The 22,015-nt window shown below is 34.0% G+C and overlaps 2 protein-coding genes across 3 annotated transcripts; both read right to left on the reverse strand.

Annotated features, from left to right (window-relative positions):
• Positions 1 to 474: 474 nt before the first annotated feature.
• On the reverse strand, positions 475 to 3,715 carry LOC132054442 (peroxisomal membrane protein PMP22). Its single transcript, XM_059446450.1, has 7 exons — positions 3,362 to 3,715; positions 2,902 to 3,000; positions 2,369 to 2,470; positions 1,895 to 1,970; positions 986 to 1,056; positions 797 to 882; positions 475 to 624 (listed from the first exon to the last, which is right to left on the reverse strand). The coding sequence occupies exons 1-7, from the start codon at positions 3,431 to 3,433 to the stop codon at positions 573 to 575; spliced, it is 558 nt and encodes a 185-aa protein (XP_059302433.1). The 5' UTR covers positions 3,434 to 3,715; the 3' UTR covers positions 475 to 572.
• A 3,622-nt stretch (positions 3,716 to 7,337) lies between these two features.
• On the reverse strand, positions 7,338 to 17,173 carry LOC132051764 (casein kinase 1-like protein 10). 2 transcript variants are annotated; one of them, XM_059442965.1, is made up of 14 exons: positions 16,662 to 17,173; positions 16,522 to 16,562; positions 15,504 to 15,573; positions 15,257 to 15,405; positions 15,076 to 15,171; positions 14,690 to 14,760; positions 11,104 to 11,165; positions 10,952 to 11,015; positions 10,773 to 10,857; positions 10,485 to 10,611; positions 10,281 to 10,354; positions 10,140 to 10,203; positions 8,530 to 8,663; positions 7,338 to 8,344 (listed from the first exon to the last, which is right to left on the reverse strand). In XM_059442965.1, the coding sequence occupies exons 1-14, from the start codon at positions 16,735 to 16,737 to the stop codon at positions 8,066 to 8,068; spliced, it is 1,392 nt and encodes a 463-aa protein (XP_059298948.1). In that variant the 5' UTR covers positions 16,738 to 17,173; the 3' UTR covers positions 7,338 to 8,065. The 2 variants fall into 2 exon arrangements, with proteins under 2 accessions (XP_059298948.1, XP_059298949.1); XM_059442966.1 differs by having other exon boundaries at positions 15,504 to 15,566; positions 16,662 to 16,745.
• Between the last annotated feature and the right edge of the window lie 4,842 nt (positions 17,174 to 22,015).

Genomic DNA, 22,015 nt, shown 5'->3' on the forward strand with positions numbered 1-22,015 from the left:
CAATTCCCATAAGGAAAGAAGCCAAAATAAACAATCCACGAGTAAACATGACTCTTCTTCAATTAATGTGTATCTCAGATACATATATAATGATACTTTTTCTCCTTAGCAAATTGATACTGTTAAACCAACGAAAAATATAAACCAACATAGATTAAGAGAAGAACCAGAGACACAGGGAGTGTAACAAGCAGTATCAATGGAGGACGACGAGGATGATGACGAAAAAGAAGAACATGGAAGGAGGAGAAGTTCTCCGTTGGGTCTATATTTGCACAAATTTCTTAAACGGGGACAATCTTTAAACACCGGCTCTTCCGCCTCAAGCATACAACCTGTACTATTCCTTAATTTGATACTCGAAGCTCAACTAAGTTCATAATGAACTCATGCTTGCAATACATATACCATATTTCCAAGCAAACAGCTTTCACAAAAGACGTAGGAAAATATAACATAATGTAGGTGCTCAAATTGAAGAATCTGCTGACTAGAATTACAACGACTGTCAAAGTCAAAACTTGACTACCACTGACAAAGGAGAGAAAATGCAAATGAACCCTTCATAAGCTTCAGTCCTTCTTAGCTGTTATTGATCTAGCCTTCAAATTCAGGAAAATTGCCCTAAATATGCCAGGCCAAATGAGGGAAAAAGATTAGTAACATTGAGCAACATGAATGCAAAACTTTCATTGCTTGAAGGTTAGAAATGACAAGAAACTTGCTCAAATTCCACTTGCCAAGGATACATAACAGAAGCACCAAAGGCAAGATAGGGGAGGGAACAAATACTCACCAGCATGAAGCAACAAAGCTGTGGAATAGAACACGGAACTGCAGGGGCATGTACTGGTAGTTGATCCAGCCAACAATTGGCCAAAACTGCATATTATCACACCTTTAGTTTACCAATTGTTATGAATACCAAAATTACTCTCTGCAGTTCTTGTGTGAAAAGATTGATAATGAATTCCTTATATCCTACCTTCCATGCAGTCAGCTGTATAGAGGGATAGTCCTTCCGAACCTTGTTTTTCACAAGACCCCATGGCCTTCCTGTGATAGAAGAAGTTAGCCTCTTGTCAGACACCAATATTATTGACTGTGAATGACAATTCAAGACAATTTCTCTGCTTCAGTTATGAGCTGGTTTTTATCCTTGTTATGCATAAACTACTACTTCTCTTACTTATTCTCTTCCGCTCGCATGTTTGGGATATAGTGTGATAAAGAGTCTTTGAAGTGTGTGACCATCTCATCTAAAAGCTTAGCTGTTTGAGAGTACACTTTTATTTACTTAATTATATTCTCATGAAAGAGCTCTTGATGAACACAGGCTACAACCTGAATTTCTTGGCTTATGGCAATTCTAGAGAAGTTCGTTACAAAGACAATTTTTCCTTCACCGGTTGTATGACAACTCTCAGGCTAAGAAATGACCTGCGCCATCTTTGCTTTATAATGTTCTACTTTATGAACCAGAAAAGTGCCTAGAGACCAGCATTACAGAATACAGAAAGATTCAAATTTCAGAGACCTACATACTATCTCACATTCTCACCATTAATTTGGATTAAACCATGTATTAGGATATCCCCTCTGAGGATTTCTACTGCGACTAACTAATTATTGTAAAACTTTGCAGAGTACTATTACAATATAGTTCAAAAGATACCAAAAAGAAAACTTTGGGTAGGCGGATTGGTTAAACTGTGGAACAATATATGAGTATCCTTAAGAATATCAAATGTTAAAAAAGAAAGTGCCATGTTCTCATGCTCTGTGCAGAGAAGGCTCAACTATGACCTAAATGTAATAAGAGTCTAGTCAGCTATAACAAAGACAAGTAGATTGAACTTCAGTTTCTTAGGATTTGAAGACGAAAAGACCGTACCTTCAACAACCAAGCCATAGTACATCATAAAAAAGAAGTTGTTCCAAGGAGATGAGGTCAACTGTTCCAACAAAACCTGGAAATTCAAAAGAGAGACTGTTGATTTTAAGCAACTTATAATTGGCTATTAGTCATAAGAATTGCATTGCAAAATAAGAAAACCAGAGTCCAATAGTTATCATGATACACAGAAACTGAGCTGCCTGACTTTAGATTCTACAAACTGAACACACAGCAAAAAAAAAAAAAAAAAGGATCTTTGCACAAACTGCCGGTGGGACTGACCGTTTACGTTTCTTAGCCAGTATACATAGATTATTCAATGATTATACACGGTTATACACATACTAACATAAACTATACTACATGTATATTATACATCCGCCAGCTATTTTTAATTTGGGCATTTGGTGGGCGGCTTTGCAGGTTAATTCTTCAGCAAATAAAATTGGAACTTTGAGAGAAGAGTCTAACCTTTTTAGCAACTGTTGTGTTACCCTTCTTCCCTTGAAATATGATATCCATCAATTTATGCAAGAAATGCCCAAAGGGTCCTGAATATGCAAATCCATAGAGCTGCATATGGAAATTTAAACAATAAAACATATAAAAAAAATAAAAATAAAAAGCAATGATCAGACAACCAAAATGACCCCCCAATAAAGAATTATCAAGATTAGAGAACTTAAAGCATAATAATGCTCCCTCCGAATCAAAATAAGTGTCCACTTAGCCTTTGTTTCTTAAGTCAAAAAGAGTGTCAACTTATCAGATCAAGAAAAAACTTCAACTTATCAAATCAAGAAAAAACTAGCCTTATTTTTTTAGATTTTCCCCTATTAAGTGTTGTGTGATCAAATCTCAATACCTATTTAATTAGGGGAAGTTTAGTCAAATTACCTATTTTTTTCTAGGAGTTAGTATTTTCTTAAGGGGTGTGCAAATTACTAAATGAATACTCTTTTTGATCCGGAGGGACGGAGGGAGTAATAGAAAGAAACAAGTACCATTAGAAGAAGTATCCTTCTGAACTGAAGCCTTTTGACCCCAGAAATCTTCTGGGCAATTACATCACTGCATCCAACTAAAACTCCAGCAGTGATTGCCTAAGTTGAAAATACAAAGAAAAAAACATTAATTCAAATATCATCTCCATCAACCCAAAGAAACCATAAAGCTCAAATTAAGCATTAAGGAATAAACATGTAGAGAAATGGATCTTGACCCGCGCAACTTTAGGCCAAACGGCCCGTTTGTCACCCCCTACTTGGGCCTAATTACTTAACACAAAAGGTAGCTCATGATGGGAGGACTCCGGACACTACTCATCTCATTAACCACCGACGTGGGACTTTTTCAATCTTTAACAAAACAAAACCAAAAAAAAAAAAAAAGACCAACAAAAAAAGAAGGAAAGATCATACAGGTTTATATGAAATTATACAAAAAATAAATAAAAAGTAGAACCTTGGTTCTAAGAGGATGGAGTTGCAGTCCAGTTAGATATTTTTTCCAAGCATCTTTAAGGATATCAGACATGATTCTGAGCTTCAAATAAATCAAGAAATGAAATCAACAACTCCGTTGACTGAAATTTAGCCTCTTTTTGCTTTAAAGCACTGCTCAACAATCTTACTAACTTCCTTCTCTATATATAATATAAGTAACCAGTTAGTATTAGTGATTGTTTATTTATGATTTTCGTTTACCACATTTCGTGGAAACCTCCATTCATTTGACTTGAACATCTTAGACTTATTCTTCTTGAGTCTTTTCTCTTAAATTAATGGGGATGGTGGGATACTTTTCATTTCTTTTTCCGTTTTCCCTCTTTTCCATTATCAGTTTTATGCATTATGGATTCCTTTCCGTTCATAAATGTATTCCATGTTTAGCTTTTTTGGTCGTTTGGTTGTTGGTTAGAGTTGTATTAATAATTCAGAGATTAGTTATACAGAGTTTTGTAGCATTAGTAGGTTAGTTCATCTTCTACCAGCATAAAATAATGGACAAATTATCTCATAAATTATACATGTATTAGTTATACGAAATTTTAAATTGGTAACCGAATACTATTTTTGGTGTGCTAAATTTTATACATAGAAACTAAATGCTATCAAATATGATGCTAGTTATATTACTACTATATATAAGGGACAATCAAGGGTATTGTAGTCCTCACAAAACTTTCCAATTTAATGTCAAACTTTCCAATTAATTACTTCTAGGTCCCAAATTTATTTTTTAAGGCCAAATTTATTTTTTAATTCATTGTCAATTTTTCATTACTTTACTACTCTATATAAGGGAGAATACCCATTTTTTGTAGTCTCCACGTGAATATTTTTTACTCTTTTTACCCCTAATTAAAATTTTAATGGCTTTGTGAATCTTCAGACATTTTGGTAAATTTTGAAAACTTTAAGAGTTTTTTTCATGCCCCTAAAAATGATGATTATGAAACATTTTTCGTGCGGATTGCCCTTCAAAAGCCTTTGGTCTTTAATTTTTGCCCCTTAAATTGGTGGTCTTTAAATTTTGCCCTTCACTGGAAGCCCCTTGGTTCCGAGTTCGAAACCCTCCTCAGTTTAAAAAAAAATCGTAAGGCATAAATTGGGATTCGCAAGGCAGAGTTTTGCATGCCTCAGGCAGAATTTTTAATGCGCAGGTAGAGTTTGAAACTCTGCCTAAAGTATAGTTCTGCATGCAAAACTCTGCCTGCATGTAGAGTTTTGCATTCAAAACTCGTCCTGAGGCCTAACTTTGCTATGCCTCAGGCAGAATTTTGAATGCAAACTCTACAAACTCTGCCTGCAGGTAGAGTTTTGCTACAAACTCTGCCTGCAGGTAGAGTTTTGCTACAAACTCTGCCTTGTGAATTTTTTTTATTTTTTTGACTGAGTCGGGATTCGAACCCCAAACCTCATGGTATTGGGCGAAGGGCAAATATTAAGAATTTACTATAGACACGTAAAGAGTTATCATGTCATTCAATTCTATCTTAATATAGGCTTAATTATTGAACTAATATACTATTCTTATAATAATATTTATTATTTATCAATGTTATTTACCATTTATCATTTGCTATTTTAATTTTTTATTCGTCCATTTAGTAATTTCTTTTTAATTTTCTCCTACAATCTTATGTCGTACATCTTTGGCGAAAATAGGTAATTTATAAGAATCTCACTTAAGTTTGGATTAAGTTTTAAATTAAGAAAATAAATATAAATAACTTATATCATTGTTAAATACTTCAAAAATGTAAATTACAGTCCCTCCGTCTCAATCGAAAAAAGAATTCTGAAGTATGCTAGTTAATTAATAAATTTTATGTGTGCAAAGTATTAAAATAAAATTTATTTACTATATTAAAAGAGTAACTATAAAATATATTTTTTATATATTCTGAAAATTTAAAGTAGTTAAAGAAAATACAATTTGATTTTCAAATAGTAATAATACTAGACAATTGCAAAAAAACAATTTTTTCTTTTTTCTTAACTATTAAAATATTTTGTAAAATATCGGATAATCAATATTTTATATATTTTAGGATAAAAGAGTTACGTTTAACATGAAAAAGTTATTACAATGTAGATAATGGTTTATTAAACTAAAAAATGGTAAAAATGTTATTTTTTAACATGCATCTTTTGGAAGGTAAAAGAAAGCTTAAAGTTAGAACAATTATTTCTATTGACTTTTCAGTATTTTTTTTTTGTGATTTAATTTGAAAGAATCTACAAAAAATTCTTGTAATATCAAGGCTTTTAATTATTTATATTTATTTGTAAGTTAACTTTATTGATTTCATCATGCAACAATATTTGCGCATCAAATATATTTGACATACATTGAATACTGTAATATCTTTGGTAAAAAATAAGTTAGCCAATATGAATTCAATTCAAAGAAACAAATGAAATTAATTTAACATATGAAAACTCAATTTGGTTCATCAGAGACTTTAATCTCAAAAAATTTAAGTAAAATGAAAATTAGAAGAGCTTTCAAATGTTTAATTATTATTTTTTAAAATCTAATCTGTAAACTAAGAAAAATACTTTCCTTTAATTTTCAGGTACGTTTTTGTACTTTAATATTTTAAAAGTCTTTCGAAGTATCAGATTGATGTTACAAAAACAAAACAGCAAAAGCAGAAAAATTTAAAAGATATCTACAAATTAAAATTTTAACGTCAGTTTAGGCCCGGACTTAGTACGGGCAAAATGACATTAGTTAGTTTTAATATATGAATAACTCACTTCCTACCCAGCTACCGAACGACCCCTAACCGTGTAAAATAATTTATACTATCATTTCACTATAAAAGTAATGACAAGTAACCTTCTAATCATAAGTTTAATTACATTAATTGTGCTGAAATTCATTTACTCTGTTGATGAGTATATGATAAATCCCGCGTTCATTTATTTTATTGATCATTGAAGTGTTGCTATTCTACGTTTAGCCACTTCCATGGTTGTTGAAGCATTTTCGTCCCTTGTTTTTCCTAGAGCTGATATTCTTTCGTCTCTTTTTTTTTTTTTTTTGCTGGGACTTTTTTTTTGGGTTCACACTGGTAATTTGTTGGAACTGAAATTGACAATCTCTAGCTGTAGACACATACTAGATCGACAATTTATTTTGAGAGGTTGGTATATGGATACTTCAATGCATTTACGTGCATAACTTCCTCTACTTTGCTGATGAAGTGCATGTGTCGATATTTACAAGTTGTCCAACTTTTCCTCCTAGCGCTTTGTTTTTTTTTTGGTCTACTTCATAGAATTCGATTGGTAGCCCTTGTAATATTGCTACGAATTTACACTCCCACTTTCTTATGGATAGAATTAGTAGCAGAGTCAGAATTTTAGATAAAGGAGTTCAAAAATATAAAGTACACAAACGAAGAAGCCAAGAGGGTTTAACATCTACTATATATACATAAAAAATAATTTTCACCTTGTATATACAGTGTAATTTTTCGCCAAAAAGGAGTTCGGATGAACCCCTTGGCCCTTACTGGCTCCGCCCCTGGATAGAATGAGTTGACACTTTTCCAGAGATTTGTAACGACAAAATAAATTTTACCCATCTAGTACAAATTAAAATTGCATCTACCTAATAATTCATCCAGAAAATTAAGCGATCTTAGTTTCTTTTATCTACTTGAAATTGGACATTCTTTTTTCAATTTAAAAGATAAAGATACAGATGCGCTACAATAAAGTGGTCACACATAATAAAGCAGAACATGGGTGCTGCTAGTTCTACACGGAAGCACCTTAAACAACATTCACCTCTTTAATCTTCATCTGAAAAAATAGCTCATCAACCAAACTAGCATTTCTTGGCACAGAAAAACCAATGTGAACTCCACACACTTTCTTAAAATCAAATGGATAAAGTTAACTTTTGAAATGAACTTTAAAAGTTAAATGTTGAAGGCAACACCCCCTTTCGTCCACCCAAATTTGATGGAAAATAATCACAGTGCTAGAGTTTAGTGCACTACCAATCCGTGCTCACGTAGCATTTAATTGAATGTAAAAACAGAGACCATCAGCAAAGTACATTGTTAATAAAATATGTGTGACTATACCTAACACACAGATGGAAGTCAACAATAGGGTTCACATAGTTACAATGGGATAGGAAGAAGTTTGTAGGTCACAGACTTAAGCGACGCTATTGAGGAGTGAATGGTAAGTACTTGAACTCACACAGACAGAAATATTCCAAGGCCAGCCCACCGAAATAATGGAACTATCTGCACAACCAAGAACTAGTTACTTTTCAAACATCCTCCCGTCACATTAGCAAACCTAGCAGCCATACGATAATGAAGCGAAGCACATCATGCATGGAGGAATGTATACAGACATGGGAAATCTTTTCTTCAACGGTGATTAAGACAGGTCTCAAATATACAATCAAAAAACCCCATCTCTGGTCGTTTGGCTAGGCAGTTTAGTGGCAAGAATCAGCCACAAGATCGCTGGGAAGAATTTAATGAAGAGCGCCAATTTGACGCTCCTATATTAGGTGAAACCAGTTATGAGAATTTCACATTAGCTGGGGACAAATGCCGAGAATAAGAATGCTTAAATGCCATTTTTGGAAGTTTGCTACCTTGATTGGCAGATATTTAAAACATCAGTCTTATTTCCTTCTCCCTGTGCCAATAGTCAGCAGCTCAAAGCTCCTAAGGGCATTGTCCCTGCTCCCTTTTGCAACAGCAGCACGAGAAATAGACGATGATTTGGCTTCAAATCCGGGTTGTGTTTTTTGCGAAGTGGACAGTCGGCCGCTACTTGAGCCCAACCGACCAGCACGGTTGTCAGTGCGTTCACCAGAGGAACTTGGTCGGCTGCTTGACATCACAGCCCTCCTCGATGTGCTACCGGTGCGAGACACGCGGCCTCTTTCAGAATCAGCTTGCTGATGGGAAACCCGATTAGCTGTTAGACACAAGAAGAAACTCCAAGTAGAAACATTTTTTTTTTTTTTTTTTGAAACTGGTAACTAACTCCACTTAGAAACAATTGATGAATGCAAGTTGGAAAAACGCTGAAATAATGTGCAGGACCACTGCTGCGAGGACAAATACGAAAAATATAACTCACCACATCTCTGGAGGATGATAGATGTTCTGAAGATCTATGCCTCGTACGGTCCCCGAGAAAACCAGTTCCAGACACATTCTTTCTAGCAAATGCCTCAACAGCACCAGGAAACTTATCTTTAATGTCCTGCCCCACTGTACAAAATATCAGACAAATGTAAGAGTTAACTTCAGCCTACTGTCTGTTATCATGATTCCTGAAATTCAACTTATAGAAACCAAAATCCGCAAAAAAAAAAAAAAAGGAAACAGGAAAAACCGCTAGCTTATTAAGTCAATTGCAATACAGACCATCTCAATTTGTAATTTATGGTTGATATGGTAAGTTAGAGGTACAATGGTTAACCAATACAACTTATAAATTGTGCTATCTAACATGATCCTTTAGCGGTTAACCAATTTATAAACATGGGTATAGCTCATAAGGAGATTGTGCTTCCTCCACTCGAAATGCTTGTGGAATATGGAAGCAGATCATGGATGTTTTCCTTATCACTAATCAGATTGCCAAGTCGAGACTAAGGAGCAGAAACCCGGAGATATTATGCAAGCTAGTCGTGAAGAAAGCTAGTGAGCATGTTAACAAATTCATGTTTTTGCTGCTTCTAGCAGGGGCTTCAAGGAAATGTAGAGAAACTGAATCTATTAATACATTTTCACAGCGAGATGTTCCGTAATGGTGAGCAGAACACTTTGCGGTTTCTTTGATAGTAATGGAGGTAGACATCCTATTGTCCACTCAACTCCCTATTTTTTATGAAAATTCTCAGAAATCTGCTAGAACAGAGCAATTGCTACCCCAGCTGATTCTGCTTTGGATAAAGGAAGATGTAATGAGATCCATGTTTCCTTATAAAGAGGAGCAAGAGATTTCTTTATCACATCTCCTCTTCACGGATGATGACTTGATCTTCTATGACCCACATATGTGGATCGTTTATTTCTATTATGTAAATAATGTAAATACACCACCACGACTACGTCTTAATCCCAACTATTTAGCATCCCATTTATGGATCATTTATTTCTATTATGTTTTGTATCTCAATTTTTACAAAGATAATTTAAGTACAGAATCAAGGCTTACCAGATCACCTAGATAATTGAGAAAGTTGAAAATGGACCGAAAGGTGGAAGAAATAATACTTATCAAAACCAGGAAAAGTTACACTCATAAAATTGAATTATCAAACACCCCGACACTCTTTATTTCTTTCTTTCATATCCCATCGTCAATTGGTAAGAAGCTTGAGAAACTAGTGAGGAACTTCTAGCACGGGAGAAAAGTTAGGGATAAGAGATATCACTTGGTAGGGTGGAAGAGAGTGATGAATTTAATGGGAGTGGGAGCTTTTGGGCATTTGGCACTCTGCCCCACCCTTTCCCTCTCTGCATGGACATGCAAGTTTGCCAGTGGTTTACCACTTATTACTAAATAAACTAAATTGACATTGTAGCGCTGCAACCAGTTATTGCTTATTTCACGAAAAGCTTTAATTAGACTGGAGATGAAGGAAAACCACCATGAGCCCAAAGTTGAATGAATATCATATATACGCAGCTCAAGCTACTTGCGGCTCAAAGCTCTGTCCATCTAGGGAAGAGGAATACCTGGGATCTTTTCCGCTCTTTCAACAGATGGTCCTGGGTTCAAAGGTAATCTCCCAATTGGTTGCTGGAAAAACACATCAACTGTCAGAAAATTGCCTCTTAAGAAGGACGAATTCAAGTCAGCAGATTTAAGAAACAGACCCGTCCTCTTGAAGTGGAGCTAATTTGTGGATACTTCAATGTCGTCCAGTCAAACACATAGTCAAATTGATAACCTGCCATGAGTACACCAACTTTTTTATGTAAAAAGGTGATAGAAATTAATATTACAAGAAAGAACACGGAAGTAGCAATCAGGAAGCACAGATGACTGAAATGACTAGCATCGCCACATAGAAAGTGTACCTTCTCTTATGAAAAGGTCACGGAAAAGCCTCTTCAGGTATGAGTAATCTGGCTTGTCATCAAACCGCAAAGATCGGCAGTAATGAAAATATGATGTGAATTCTGAGTGATAGGATTTGCAAAGTACCTGTTTAGAGTCCATAAAACTCATTGAACTATGTTGATTATGCAATTTGATTCATAGACAGTACAAATTTAGGGCAGATAGATTACAACCGCAGCAATATCCTCTATGATCAGACTTTCAAAATCTCACATAAAGAATTGTACAAACAAAAGTTAATGTACCTCTATAGGTGTAAGCATCTTCTTTTCGCTGATCTTGTCATATTTCTGCTTTTTGGTGCCAGCTCTCAGACCTTGCCATGGGAGACTGGTATGGGCAGTCAAATGCTTAGGCACAGATGAGCAAAGTAATGCATATAGAGAAAAAGGAAAAGAATCAACTAAAAACTCTACGTCCGAACCTTCCCCTCAGAAAATACATAAGCACATAGCCTAGAGACTCTAGATCATCTCTTCTGCTTTGTTCTACATTCAAGCAATAGAAAGAAAGTCAAACAAATACGAAACCAAGAAAATATGAATAGGTGTTAAAAATAATTTCATCTCTACTTACCAACTCCAAGATGGGTGTTAACACTTGCATAACGAGCTGTGCCTGTGAGGTTTTTGTTTTCCCTGAATATCGAAGAAATAGTCATTCAAGCAACCATGATTAACTGCAGTCCTCCAACCAATCCCCATCTAAAGGGGAAACGACAAGATCTAGGAAAGAAAACCATCATACGGAAGAAATGACAAAGCCTAAAAATTCCAACTTTACTTATTGGATATCCACCTTTTAAAATTGAAACTTTATATAATAAAAGATGCCAAAAAGAAAAAAGGAGTTATGTGCAGCCTCCAAGCAGAAAGAGAGGTAGTTGACTGTTTTTGTTTACAGGAACATAGTACTCCACATAATGAAATTTCTAAATACCAATATGACAGACAATTATTATCCCCAAGGGATAGCCTTGATTGATCCAGTCCAGCTTCTGCAAAATGGGATTTTTGCAGCTATTTTTCCTTTCTTAAATGGCTATGGAATATTTTTTTTCTTATAGGAACAAAAGAAAAAATATTTATGTCTCATACATAACACCCCTCTTGTTGTATTCTGGAATGTGCCCAACTCACAGCTGATTGTGTCGGAACCCAAAGCCCCCCACCATGAAAAGGAGAAAAGGTCATTTTAACTTAAGGAATGAGATAGCGGATAAATAATGTATTATGATACAACAAATCATAATCAAAACAGATAAGAAAACAACTTTGCAAAGCATAGAATACTCTTCTTTTTCACACAGTTGTTCAAAGAGGGAAATGACAAAGGAAAGGCAGTGGAACGAAGAAAGGAAGCAAACGAAGCCAGTAGAGTTACGGCTCTTTGTAGTGAAGGATATTTTGGAAACTTTAAGAAATTGCTCAGGGATGACAATGTATATTACTTGGTCAAATCCAAATAGCTTTAAGCTAAAAAAATCATAAGTTGGGGATTTGGCTTATTTGGCCTAAAGCACTTGGCTCCAAACACCAAGGCGAGCTAAAAAGTGTTTTTCAGCTGGTTTGACCAACTCTAAGCCAACCCAAAGACCCTCCAAAACTTTGGGAAATGAACTTTGGAGGCAGACAAATGTGTCTTTTTGTTGTTTTATCTCGGGATTAGTAATAATGGGATTGTTATCCCACATAGAGGATGCCATAAAACTAATACCACCCCGGAATCTCTTATAACGGAATAAATGATTCAACCAAATGCGAGATAAAATAATACCATAATTTATCCCGAAATTACTATCCCTTATCCTTGAGTGGTTACTATGAGGGTCTATCAGAAACAGCCTCCCTACCTCACAAGGTAGGGGTAAGGTTTGCGTACACTCTACCCTCCCTACACCCCATTTGTGGGACTACACTAGGTATGTTGTTGTATCCTAAAGTGTTTACTATCCCTTATCCTTAAGCGCTAACAGAGCTTGGTTGTTTTTTTTATAAGGTAAAAGTTTTATTAAAAGGGTACCGAGAAGGTACTAGGATTACATAAACAAAACAAAAAAGCACCAGAAAGAAACAAGCTACTATACTTTCCTTCCTAATAAGTCTAGAAAATCCATTAGTTGGTCCAGACTGCCTATTGAACTACTCCTACACCAGAAGAACAAATTCTGCAAACAGCTATCTTTTATTTTAGAAAGAGGAGATCTATGTCCTTCAAAACAGGCCTTGTTTCGTTCTAGCCATATTGTCCAGAAAATGCAATTTGGAATAGTCCTCCATATCTGCTTGGTCTCTTTATGTGTAACCTGTTGTTGCCAGCTTTGTAATAAGCATCTCAAATTCTGAGGCATAACCCATGTAATTCCACAGATACTTAGAAATAATTCCCAGCACTGTTTGGCAACTCTGCAATGTATAAACAGGTGCTCCACTCTTTCTAGATCTTCTTGACACAAGAAACAGCTATTACATAATACAAAACCCCTTTTTTGCAGATTATTTTGTGTTAACATGCCACCCTTGTACCAATCCACCAAAGCATGCTACTTTAGTAGGAGCCTTAGTCTTCCATAACATCTTCCATGGCCACGAAACCTCCCCTTGACCTGACTGCTCTGTTAACTGACTACAACAGTTCTTAACTGAAAATTTATTGTCCTTGCTTGCTATCCAGATTAGGGAATCCACTTTACAATGATCAATATGAACTGATTCTATTTGTTGAAGCAACTGGCAAAAGTCCTCTATCTCCCAATCATTTAAATTCCTTCTAAATTCTAGCAGCCAACCAGAATTTGATTGAAAATCTGCAACATTGCCATTCTTTTTTGTTGAGCAATTGAATAGAGTAGGGAATTTGTCTTTCAGGCATTCATCTCCAACCCATAGATCTGTCCAGAATTTTATTTTAGCTCCATTGCTCACCTCCAATCTGGTGAACAGCTTGAAATCTTCCCAGAACTTACATTTGTCCTTCCATAATCCAGCCTTCACATTTCTCCATTCATCCTTCTTTCCATGGATTGCATTTATCAGCTCTTTCCACACTTCATTACCTTCCATACAGTACCTCTACAACCATTTGAATAGCAGACTTCTATTGTGAACTTTTAAATTCCTCACACCGAGCCCACCATCCTTCTTATCTTTCATAACCATCTGCCATTTGACTAAATGAACCCTTCTCTTTCCTGCATTACCATCCCACAGAAACTTATTTCTAATTGAGTTCATGTTTTTCTCCACTGCAACTGGTATTGAAACCATAGACATTAGGTAAGTAGGCATGCCATCCAATACACTACTGATGAGAGTCAACCTCCCCCCCCCCCCCCCCCCCCAAAAGGATAAATATTGCTTTTTCCATGGAGTGAGTTTACTAGGACACCTGTCCAGAATACCTTGCCAAGCACTAGGATCATTTCTTTTTGCCCCAAGTGGAAGCCCTAGATAAATATTGCTTTTTCCATGGAGTGAGTTTATTGGTTGGTGCTTCAGGTTATCTAAAGAAGATTACAGCATAGAAGTATAAATGACGCACACTCTTCCTCCATCAATGATCGAGGAAAGTCTCACAAAATGGCCAGAATAATTGTTTATAATTTTTTTTAATATGGCTTTCAGTAGGCATTAAAAAAGTTAATATTTGAGAAGCTAATAGTTGGTGTAAAAACCAAAAAGTAGGCTCTCCATTTCTTGCTAATTATAGCTTTTCACCCATTAATAAAATGTTCTTCATTCCTCCATTAACTCATGTCTAGGCTGAGCCAAAGATCTGAAAGACTATGCTCCATACAGAGTTTACCAAACAGATTTTCACACATCCACTGAACAGATATGTTTTCTTCTATGGAACTCTCCGAATGAAAATTCCCTATACTGAAGCAGGATCACAAAATTGGTACCTAACAGTTTGACACCAGGCAAGTACCACAAATGGGTTTGAGCAAAAAATCAAATTTCACTACTCCAACAGGTTAAAAAAAAAGTAGCAGAAGAAACTGACTGCAAAAAGATTCAAACATGTCTCTTTGTTATCAGTATAATTTTCAATGCCAAACACCTTCTGTTTTATTGTCCAAATCTGTAATCATTGTAGAAGGAAAAATTCAACTTTAGTTGAATATCAGTTCTTTAAGAAAAAAGAACTTCTTATAATATACCTGTATGGTATGTGCTTATGTGTATGAAGATCTCTGTACTTCTTGGCAAGACCAAAGTCAATGACATATACCTGTTATAGCACGATGAGAAAATGAAAAATAAACACTGGTTAAGCTACGCAGATTTTATATCACAAGATACGCTTACTTATGCTCTAAAAGGAATGGATACAAAGAAAGAAAAAGAAAGAGAAGTTCAGCTCTACACTTTTTAAGTTTTAAGCACTCAGTGAAGTTTCAAAGGGCTCGACAGAATTAGCCTCGGCAAAAATAAAAGAATAAAACAACATACACAATGAAGAAAAAAGAAGACAATGCCGTTAAATCCTCGACGGGTAAACATGGACATACTCAGACAGCTATAAACCAAATCATAAAGAGCATACCTGATTCGCTTTACGCCCTAAACCCATTAAGAAGTTATCAGGCTTAATATCACGATGAAGAAATCCTCTTGAATGCATATATTCAACCCTATTAATCTGCATAAATATATTATAATAAGCCTTAGACAAGCCAGATACAACAATCAATACAAGTGGATACTTTTAAGTTTTAACAACTTACCAACTGATCTGCCAGCATTAGGACTGTTTTCAATGTGAACTTCCTATTGCAATAGTTAAACAAGTCTTCCAAACTTGGTCCAAGAAGATCAATAACCATGGCACTGTGTTCACCTTCAACTCCAAACCATTTGAGGTGGGGGATTCCCGCTTAAAAGTAACAAAATAAATAAAAATACGAAACCAAATCAGTTAAGTAAAAAATTTCACCAGTGATGGAAAACGAAGTGGCAGAAGCTATTACTCACTTCCTCCTTGTAGAAGCATATACAACTTTGATTCATAATGTAGCTGAGGGTGCTTCGTTTTAACTGATTCCTGGGAAGCATAAATTAGATTCTCGAAATAGTAAAGCCCACATCAAAGAATCAAACCCCATAACTAAACAATAGTACTTGCAACGCACCAGTAAAAAAAAATTGTAACATAAAGCATTTGTGAGATTTGAGAAACTTAACCACTTACAACAGAAGAAACCACATCTAAAAGGTGATAATGCATAGTATTGAGGTGCCTTCTAACCCATATGCTAATGTTAAGAAAATTAGAACAAATAATATTAGCCATATCCAGTAATCAACTCTAACATATAGCTGACCTCGGTGTAGCAAACGGGCAGGTCGGGTTAGATATGGGTAGGTCAAAACGGGTTAAACAAAAACAGATAAAATATCCGACCCGCCCATATTTAACACAGCTAAGCAATGGGTTAACCGGCCCATATTATCCATGGTTTCAAGAATAGTCAGGTGAGAACACAAGCTAAAAGCCAAAATAAGTTTAGACTACCAGAAAACAAGAACTCATGAAAAATAACAAGCAGACAAATAGGTATTGATAATATGGATATCCATTTTATCCATCTATCCATTTTCTAGTGGCTAATATCCATATTTAATCCATTTTTAAATGGTTAGTTATCCAACCCATATTTAGTGGGTCGGATTGGATGGTTACTTGTTTTTCTTAACCGTTTTGCCAGCCCTAGCCAGACCCAACTAGTTAAGGATTGAGGCTTAGCTATTATTGATCCAGTATTTAGCACAGACAGACTACTACCACCAATTAACAAAACTAATTGGAGATATCTTTCCCTTATCAAGTTAAAAACTTCATCTTTTTTTTTCTTTTTTTCTTTTTTTTTTCTTTTTTTTTTTTTGTTTGATCAAGGTAGTTAAAAATTGCATCTTTTATACACTTTACACCCATCATTACATATAAGAATCTTTTAACTATTAGCTAAACCAAAAAAAAAAAAAAACTCACCAGCTTAACAGCAACTTCTTCTCCACTTTGTATATTCACCCCTGATGATACAAAATGAAAAGTCAATCAATACAAACCTAAAAACACACAGTAATATACATTAACAGCAATCAAGAAACATAAATAGGGATTATTATTACCTAAATAAAGCTCCCCAAAAGATCCACTACCGATCTTTCGACCAAGCTTAAACTTACCACCAATCACAGAATCCATACTTTAATTCCTAACAACAATTTACCCTTCCATCCAAAGGATTAAATGTCAATTATTAGGAGCTTAAAATGCTCAAAAGTACTCTTAGATCCGGTAAAAATCAAAAATGGCTCTTTTGGGAAGCAAAAGTTATTCAAGAACTGTAATACCCAATATCAGTTGTAAATATGGGAATACTTGCAAACACGTATTTTCCAAGAAAAGTCTATCTTTTTTTCTGATTAAAGAAATAAAAGCATAAATTAACAAAAGGGAAAATAAGAAGGAGGGAAGATAAGGTGAATACTGAAATATTTGTGGGTTTTTGCAGTAGGTAAATATGGACGTGCAAAGAAAATGGTATACAAAGAAAGAAGAGGAAATTGATTGTTAAGACAAGAAGCTATTTTGGGTAACAGAATTAGGGGAGGAGAGAAGATGATGTTGAGTTGAGATGGGCGGTGGTAGGCCCATAGGGGATTAATTAATTTGTTTGTTTAAATAAATTACTCCATTTGTTTCCACTTGTTTGTCTGGTTTTGATTTGGCCTGTCGTATCAAATATCTATCATAACTGATACCCAATTTTGGCCTATAGGATAAACCAAGTTACTCTATCTATTCTAAGCTAGTATTTGCTGAATAACAAAGAACATGAAACTAAGGACATAGTAAATTTTACGTGGAAACCACTCAGCTCACAAAGGTAAAAAAAAAAATCATGACAGGCTCACAAAGGGTAGAAGAATCACGACCTACACCTCTGTAGGATTTTTTTCTCAAATTCCACTACAATTGTGAGCCTTTGCAAATTCATGTTACAAATTCTGTAACCTATGAACTAAACTCTAATTCATATCTCACTAATCTCCCTAGACTAATGAGCCCGCTTCAAGCTGCCCTCAACTTGAAGCTGAATTTGACAAACATTATACCTAAGATAATTGCTTCTATCAAAGCTGATAAAGGTACAATTAGATAAACAATCCTAATACACGAATCTAGACTTGAAGACTGTAAAACATAACTCTATGAAACAGGTTCTCCAATCTTCTTCTTTGTGTCAGGTCACATTTCAGTAATCAAAACTCTCAATTCTCTAATTGACAGCGTTCACTCAATTTATGATTTTCTCTCTATGTGAGTGCGTAAAGTTCTTCATGGCAGGACTTAGATATATATATAGTTGTAGGTACGTAGTAAGTCGGCAAACACATACCCTATGTGATGAGGCCCATTATGAGAGTTAGGGTTTGAGTTGACTTAGGTTTCTTGCATTCACGCGGCTTTAGTATCCCTTTAGGATTCTAAATTGTATCTTGATAATTATGGCAAGAAATCTTGTAACTTGTCTGCCAAGTCGTTACCATAAAACACAAATCCTACTCGCAGCAGGACTTGAGCTGGAACATGCTCTTGGATCTGGTTCAAGCACTTAGTTCCTTCAACTCTAACATGTGTCACTGTCTGAGATAAAACATGTTCATTGATCCGGTTCATTTGTCCTTATCTTCCATCTGTGTCTGGTTCATTCACATTGTCTTGCATTTGTCTCTGAGATAGAACATGTCCACAGACCTGATTCATTCGCCTTGTTCATTCACTTTATCAATCATCAAAACACACATGCCGATGCAAACAAACACGAAGTTTAAGAAAGTAAATAAGATTTTTAAATCTTGTGATCTTAAATTAAACATATGCAGAACATATCAAAATTTCTTTTAATCTTGTGGTCTTAAACGTGTCATGTGAAAAGTTGAAATTACAGAATTATCAAAAGTAAATAGAACATGTCAAGTGAAAAGTTGAAATTACATAGTTATCAAAAGGAAATAGACATTCTTTTTTAAACAGACCAAAATGGAAAGTTAGACAAACAAATTGAAACAGGGGGAGTATCTACCTTGTGTAAACATGCATCGACCTTGTATAAGCATGTATGTAAACTAGCAATATATGCCTGTGCGATGCACAGCCGAACATGTTTATTCACTTTAATTAGTCAGTCTTTAAGGTTTGTATTTTGAAAATAACTTTTGAAAACATTCTAATTATTATTATATATAGCAACATATACAAAATGTATTTTATGTACGATCACTTTAATTATAATTAAAAAATGGAGTTTAAAAATTAAAAACATATGATAGAATTAAATCTTTGAGATGGAAAGAGTCGGACTTTTTTCTCATTCTCATAACAATGAAAATTGTTTATCGATGTGAAAAAGCAAATTAGTAAGAATATGAGGGAAAATTAATATTTTGATTCTAGATTTTTTCTTTTAAATTCTTTAATATCTTATATGTATACCGACAGGTTGATATCCATCTCAATTAACTAACTGTTCAAATCGAAACATAAGAACCATTGTTGTAGATATTGAATTTTTTAAAAGCAAAACTAATAAAATATATTTATTAAATTAATTAAAAAATATATTATAATTTTTTATATTAACAATTATAGATAAAAAGAATTGTTACAAGGAAATCAAAATTAGAAAGATATATGTTATATCGTAAATCAACAAATTTTAATTCCGAAATGAAAATATAAAGTAATACATTTTATAAATGTAAAGAAACAATAATAAGAGAATGCAAAGGAGAGTAAAATAAGTAAAGTATTGACAAAGAAGAAAAACGAGGATAAAAGTCACTCCCTCCCTTCACTTTTACTTATCCACGTTAACATATCAAGAGAAAGAAATTTTTCTTCTTATTATTTTATCCTTCTCATTAATTACTCATTTTCTAAGGCTATTGAAACTATACACCAATAAATATGGATATTATGATAAAATATATACTTTATTTATTAATTCTTAAAGAACATGAAAAGTCAAAAGTGGACAAGTAAAAGTGCACGGAGGGAATACATGTGTAGGAGAATTAAAATTGAAGTGCATACGTGTATACATGAAAAGAAAATAAATACTCAGTACTATGACATATGTCCAAGTGGGATAAAAAAGTAGTTGGTTAAAGTGTACAATTTATATAACTTTTGGTCCAAATTTGTATTACTATTGTTCATCCTCTCTTCACATTTAAAGTATGGACAAAGAAGGAAAATAGGGATAAAAGTCACTCCCTCCGTTCACTTTTACTTGTCCACGTTAACATATCAAGAAAAAGAAATTTTTGTTCTTATTATTAATTTTACCCTTGACATTAATTACTCATTTCAAATCATTTTCCAAGGCTATTGAGACTTACACCAATAAATATGAATATTATGGTAAAATATATACTCCCTCCGTCACATATTACTTACCACTTTCCCTTTTGCACGCCCCTTAAGAAATCATAAATAAAAGATGTATTTTACTATCTTACCTCTATCTCACTCCAATAAATACAATCTAATCAAAATTGACTATTTTCAAGAACATTTATTACTAAGGGTAAGATGGGAAAGATTTAATAAATTTTGTCTTGATTTTGTAAATGAACAAGTAATTTCGACATATATTTTTAGGAATGTGGCCAAGTAATATGGGACGGAGAGGGTAAGATGGAAAAGATTTAATTAATTTTATCTTGGTTTGTAAATGAACAAGTAATTTTGATATATATTTTTAGTAATGTGACCAAGTCATATGGGACGGAGAGGGTAAGATGGGAAAGATTTAATTAATTTTATCTTGGTTTGTAAATGAACAAGTAATTTGGACATATATTTTTAGTAATGTGGCCAAGTAATATGAGACGGAGGGAGTACTTCATTTATTAATTCTTAAAGAACATAAAAAGTCAAAAATGAACAAGTAAAAGTGCACGGAGGAAATAAATATGTGTCGGAGAATTAAAATTGAAGTGCATACGTGTATACATGAGAAGAGAATAAATATTCAGTACTATGACATATATCCACGTGGGATAAAAAAGTAATTTAGTAATGTGGCCGAGAAATATGGGATGGAAGGAGTACTTCATTTATTAATTCTTAAAGAACTTGAAAAGTCAAAAGTGAACAAGTAAAAATGCACGGAGGAAATAAATGTATCGGAGAATTAAAATTGAAGTGCATACGTGTATATATGAGAAGAGAATAAATATTCAGTACTATAACATATGTCCACGTGGGATAAAAAAAATAGTTGGCTAAAGTGCACAATTTATATAGCTTTTGGTACAAGCATTCATTGTTGTGTTAGTCCATCTTGGACACTTATATATAATAGAAATATCGCTGGCTACATTGATAAACTTCATCTACAATTTCAATTGCAACTCTTGTTTAAACCATTCAAAATCTTGAATAAATATCGTCAAATTTTGTACACAATTTCCTTACACCATTTTCAAAATATCTAAACAACACGCAATCCAAAAATTTCAAAAAAATCACATTCGAAATTCAAATTCATCTCTTTAAGCTTGCTCAATTATCATAGCCCGTACGTTATCTTTCTAGTCTTTCACCACCCCAAATCTTATAAAAATTAATAGGTTCGCTATGTATGTGATGATGCAAATAATCTTAAACTCTTAGACTACTAACTCACGCCACGAATAAGTTAAAGAGAATGACAAAACTTTTCATGAAGTAATAAGTAAAATCGAAGGAGAGGAGAATATTAACAAATAGCGACTTTTTGGTATGTTAGTCAAGTTTTAATTCGCATTTCACAACTACTTAAAAAATTAGTTTTAATGCAAAAATAAAAACTGAACAGAAATATCCCTAGCAAATATGAAGAAAAAAAATAGTATAGTGTGCTAAAAATCAAAGAATTACTAGAGTTTGAAGTGTGTCGTTCAAGAGTATGAACCATTATTTTCAATAAAACTCCATAATATTTTCATATAATTTCAGCAGTATAAGTTTGAATTCCATGACACAGTCTTGAAGTTTCACTTTTATAGAATCAACATTTTTATAATTTCAATTGTATACATTTAAGTTTCAGGACACGGTCTTGATTTTAACTTGTAAAAAATCTCCAAAATAATCCATTAACATTATTCGAGAAACACATATCAAGACACTTGTCCTGTAATTCAAACTTATACAATTGAAAAAAAAAATGAACCTCTAAAGGTGATACTTCATGATTGTGTCATAAAGTTCGTACTTATACAGTTGAAGCCCTCATCTTATTGATTTTTGAAAAGAAAATTAAAGAAAATAAGAAAATCAACAGGTAACAGATAAATGGAAGACAAATCAGCTAAAGGAACATCAATCAACAAAAGAAGACCATGAACACAGAAAATATGAAGTATGAAAGTATGTGTCATATAAAAATGACATCTTTTTAGGAAGTCTTACACTTTTCTACTAATAT

The sequence above is a fragment of the Lycium ferocissimum genome, chromosome 4, assembly GCF_029784015.1.
Source record: "Lycium ferocissimum isolate CSIRO_LF1 chromosome 4, AGI_CSIRO_Lferr_CH_V1, whole genome shotgun sequence".
NCBI lineage: Eukaryota > Viridiplantae > Streptophyta > Magnoliopsida > Solanales > Solanaceae > Lycium > Lycium ferocissimum.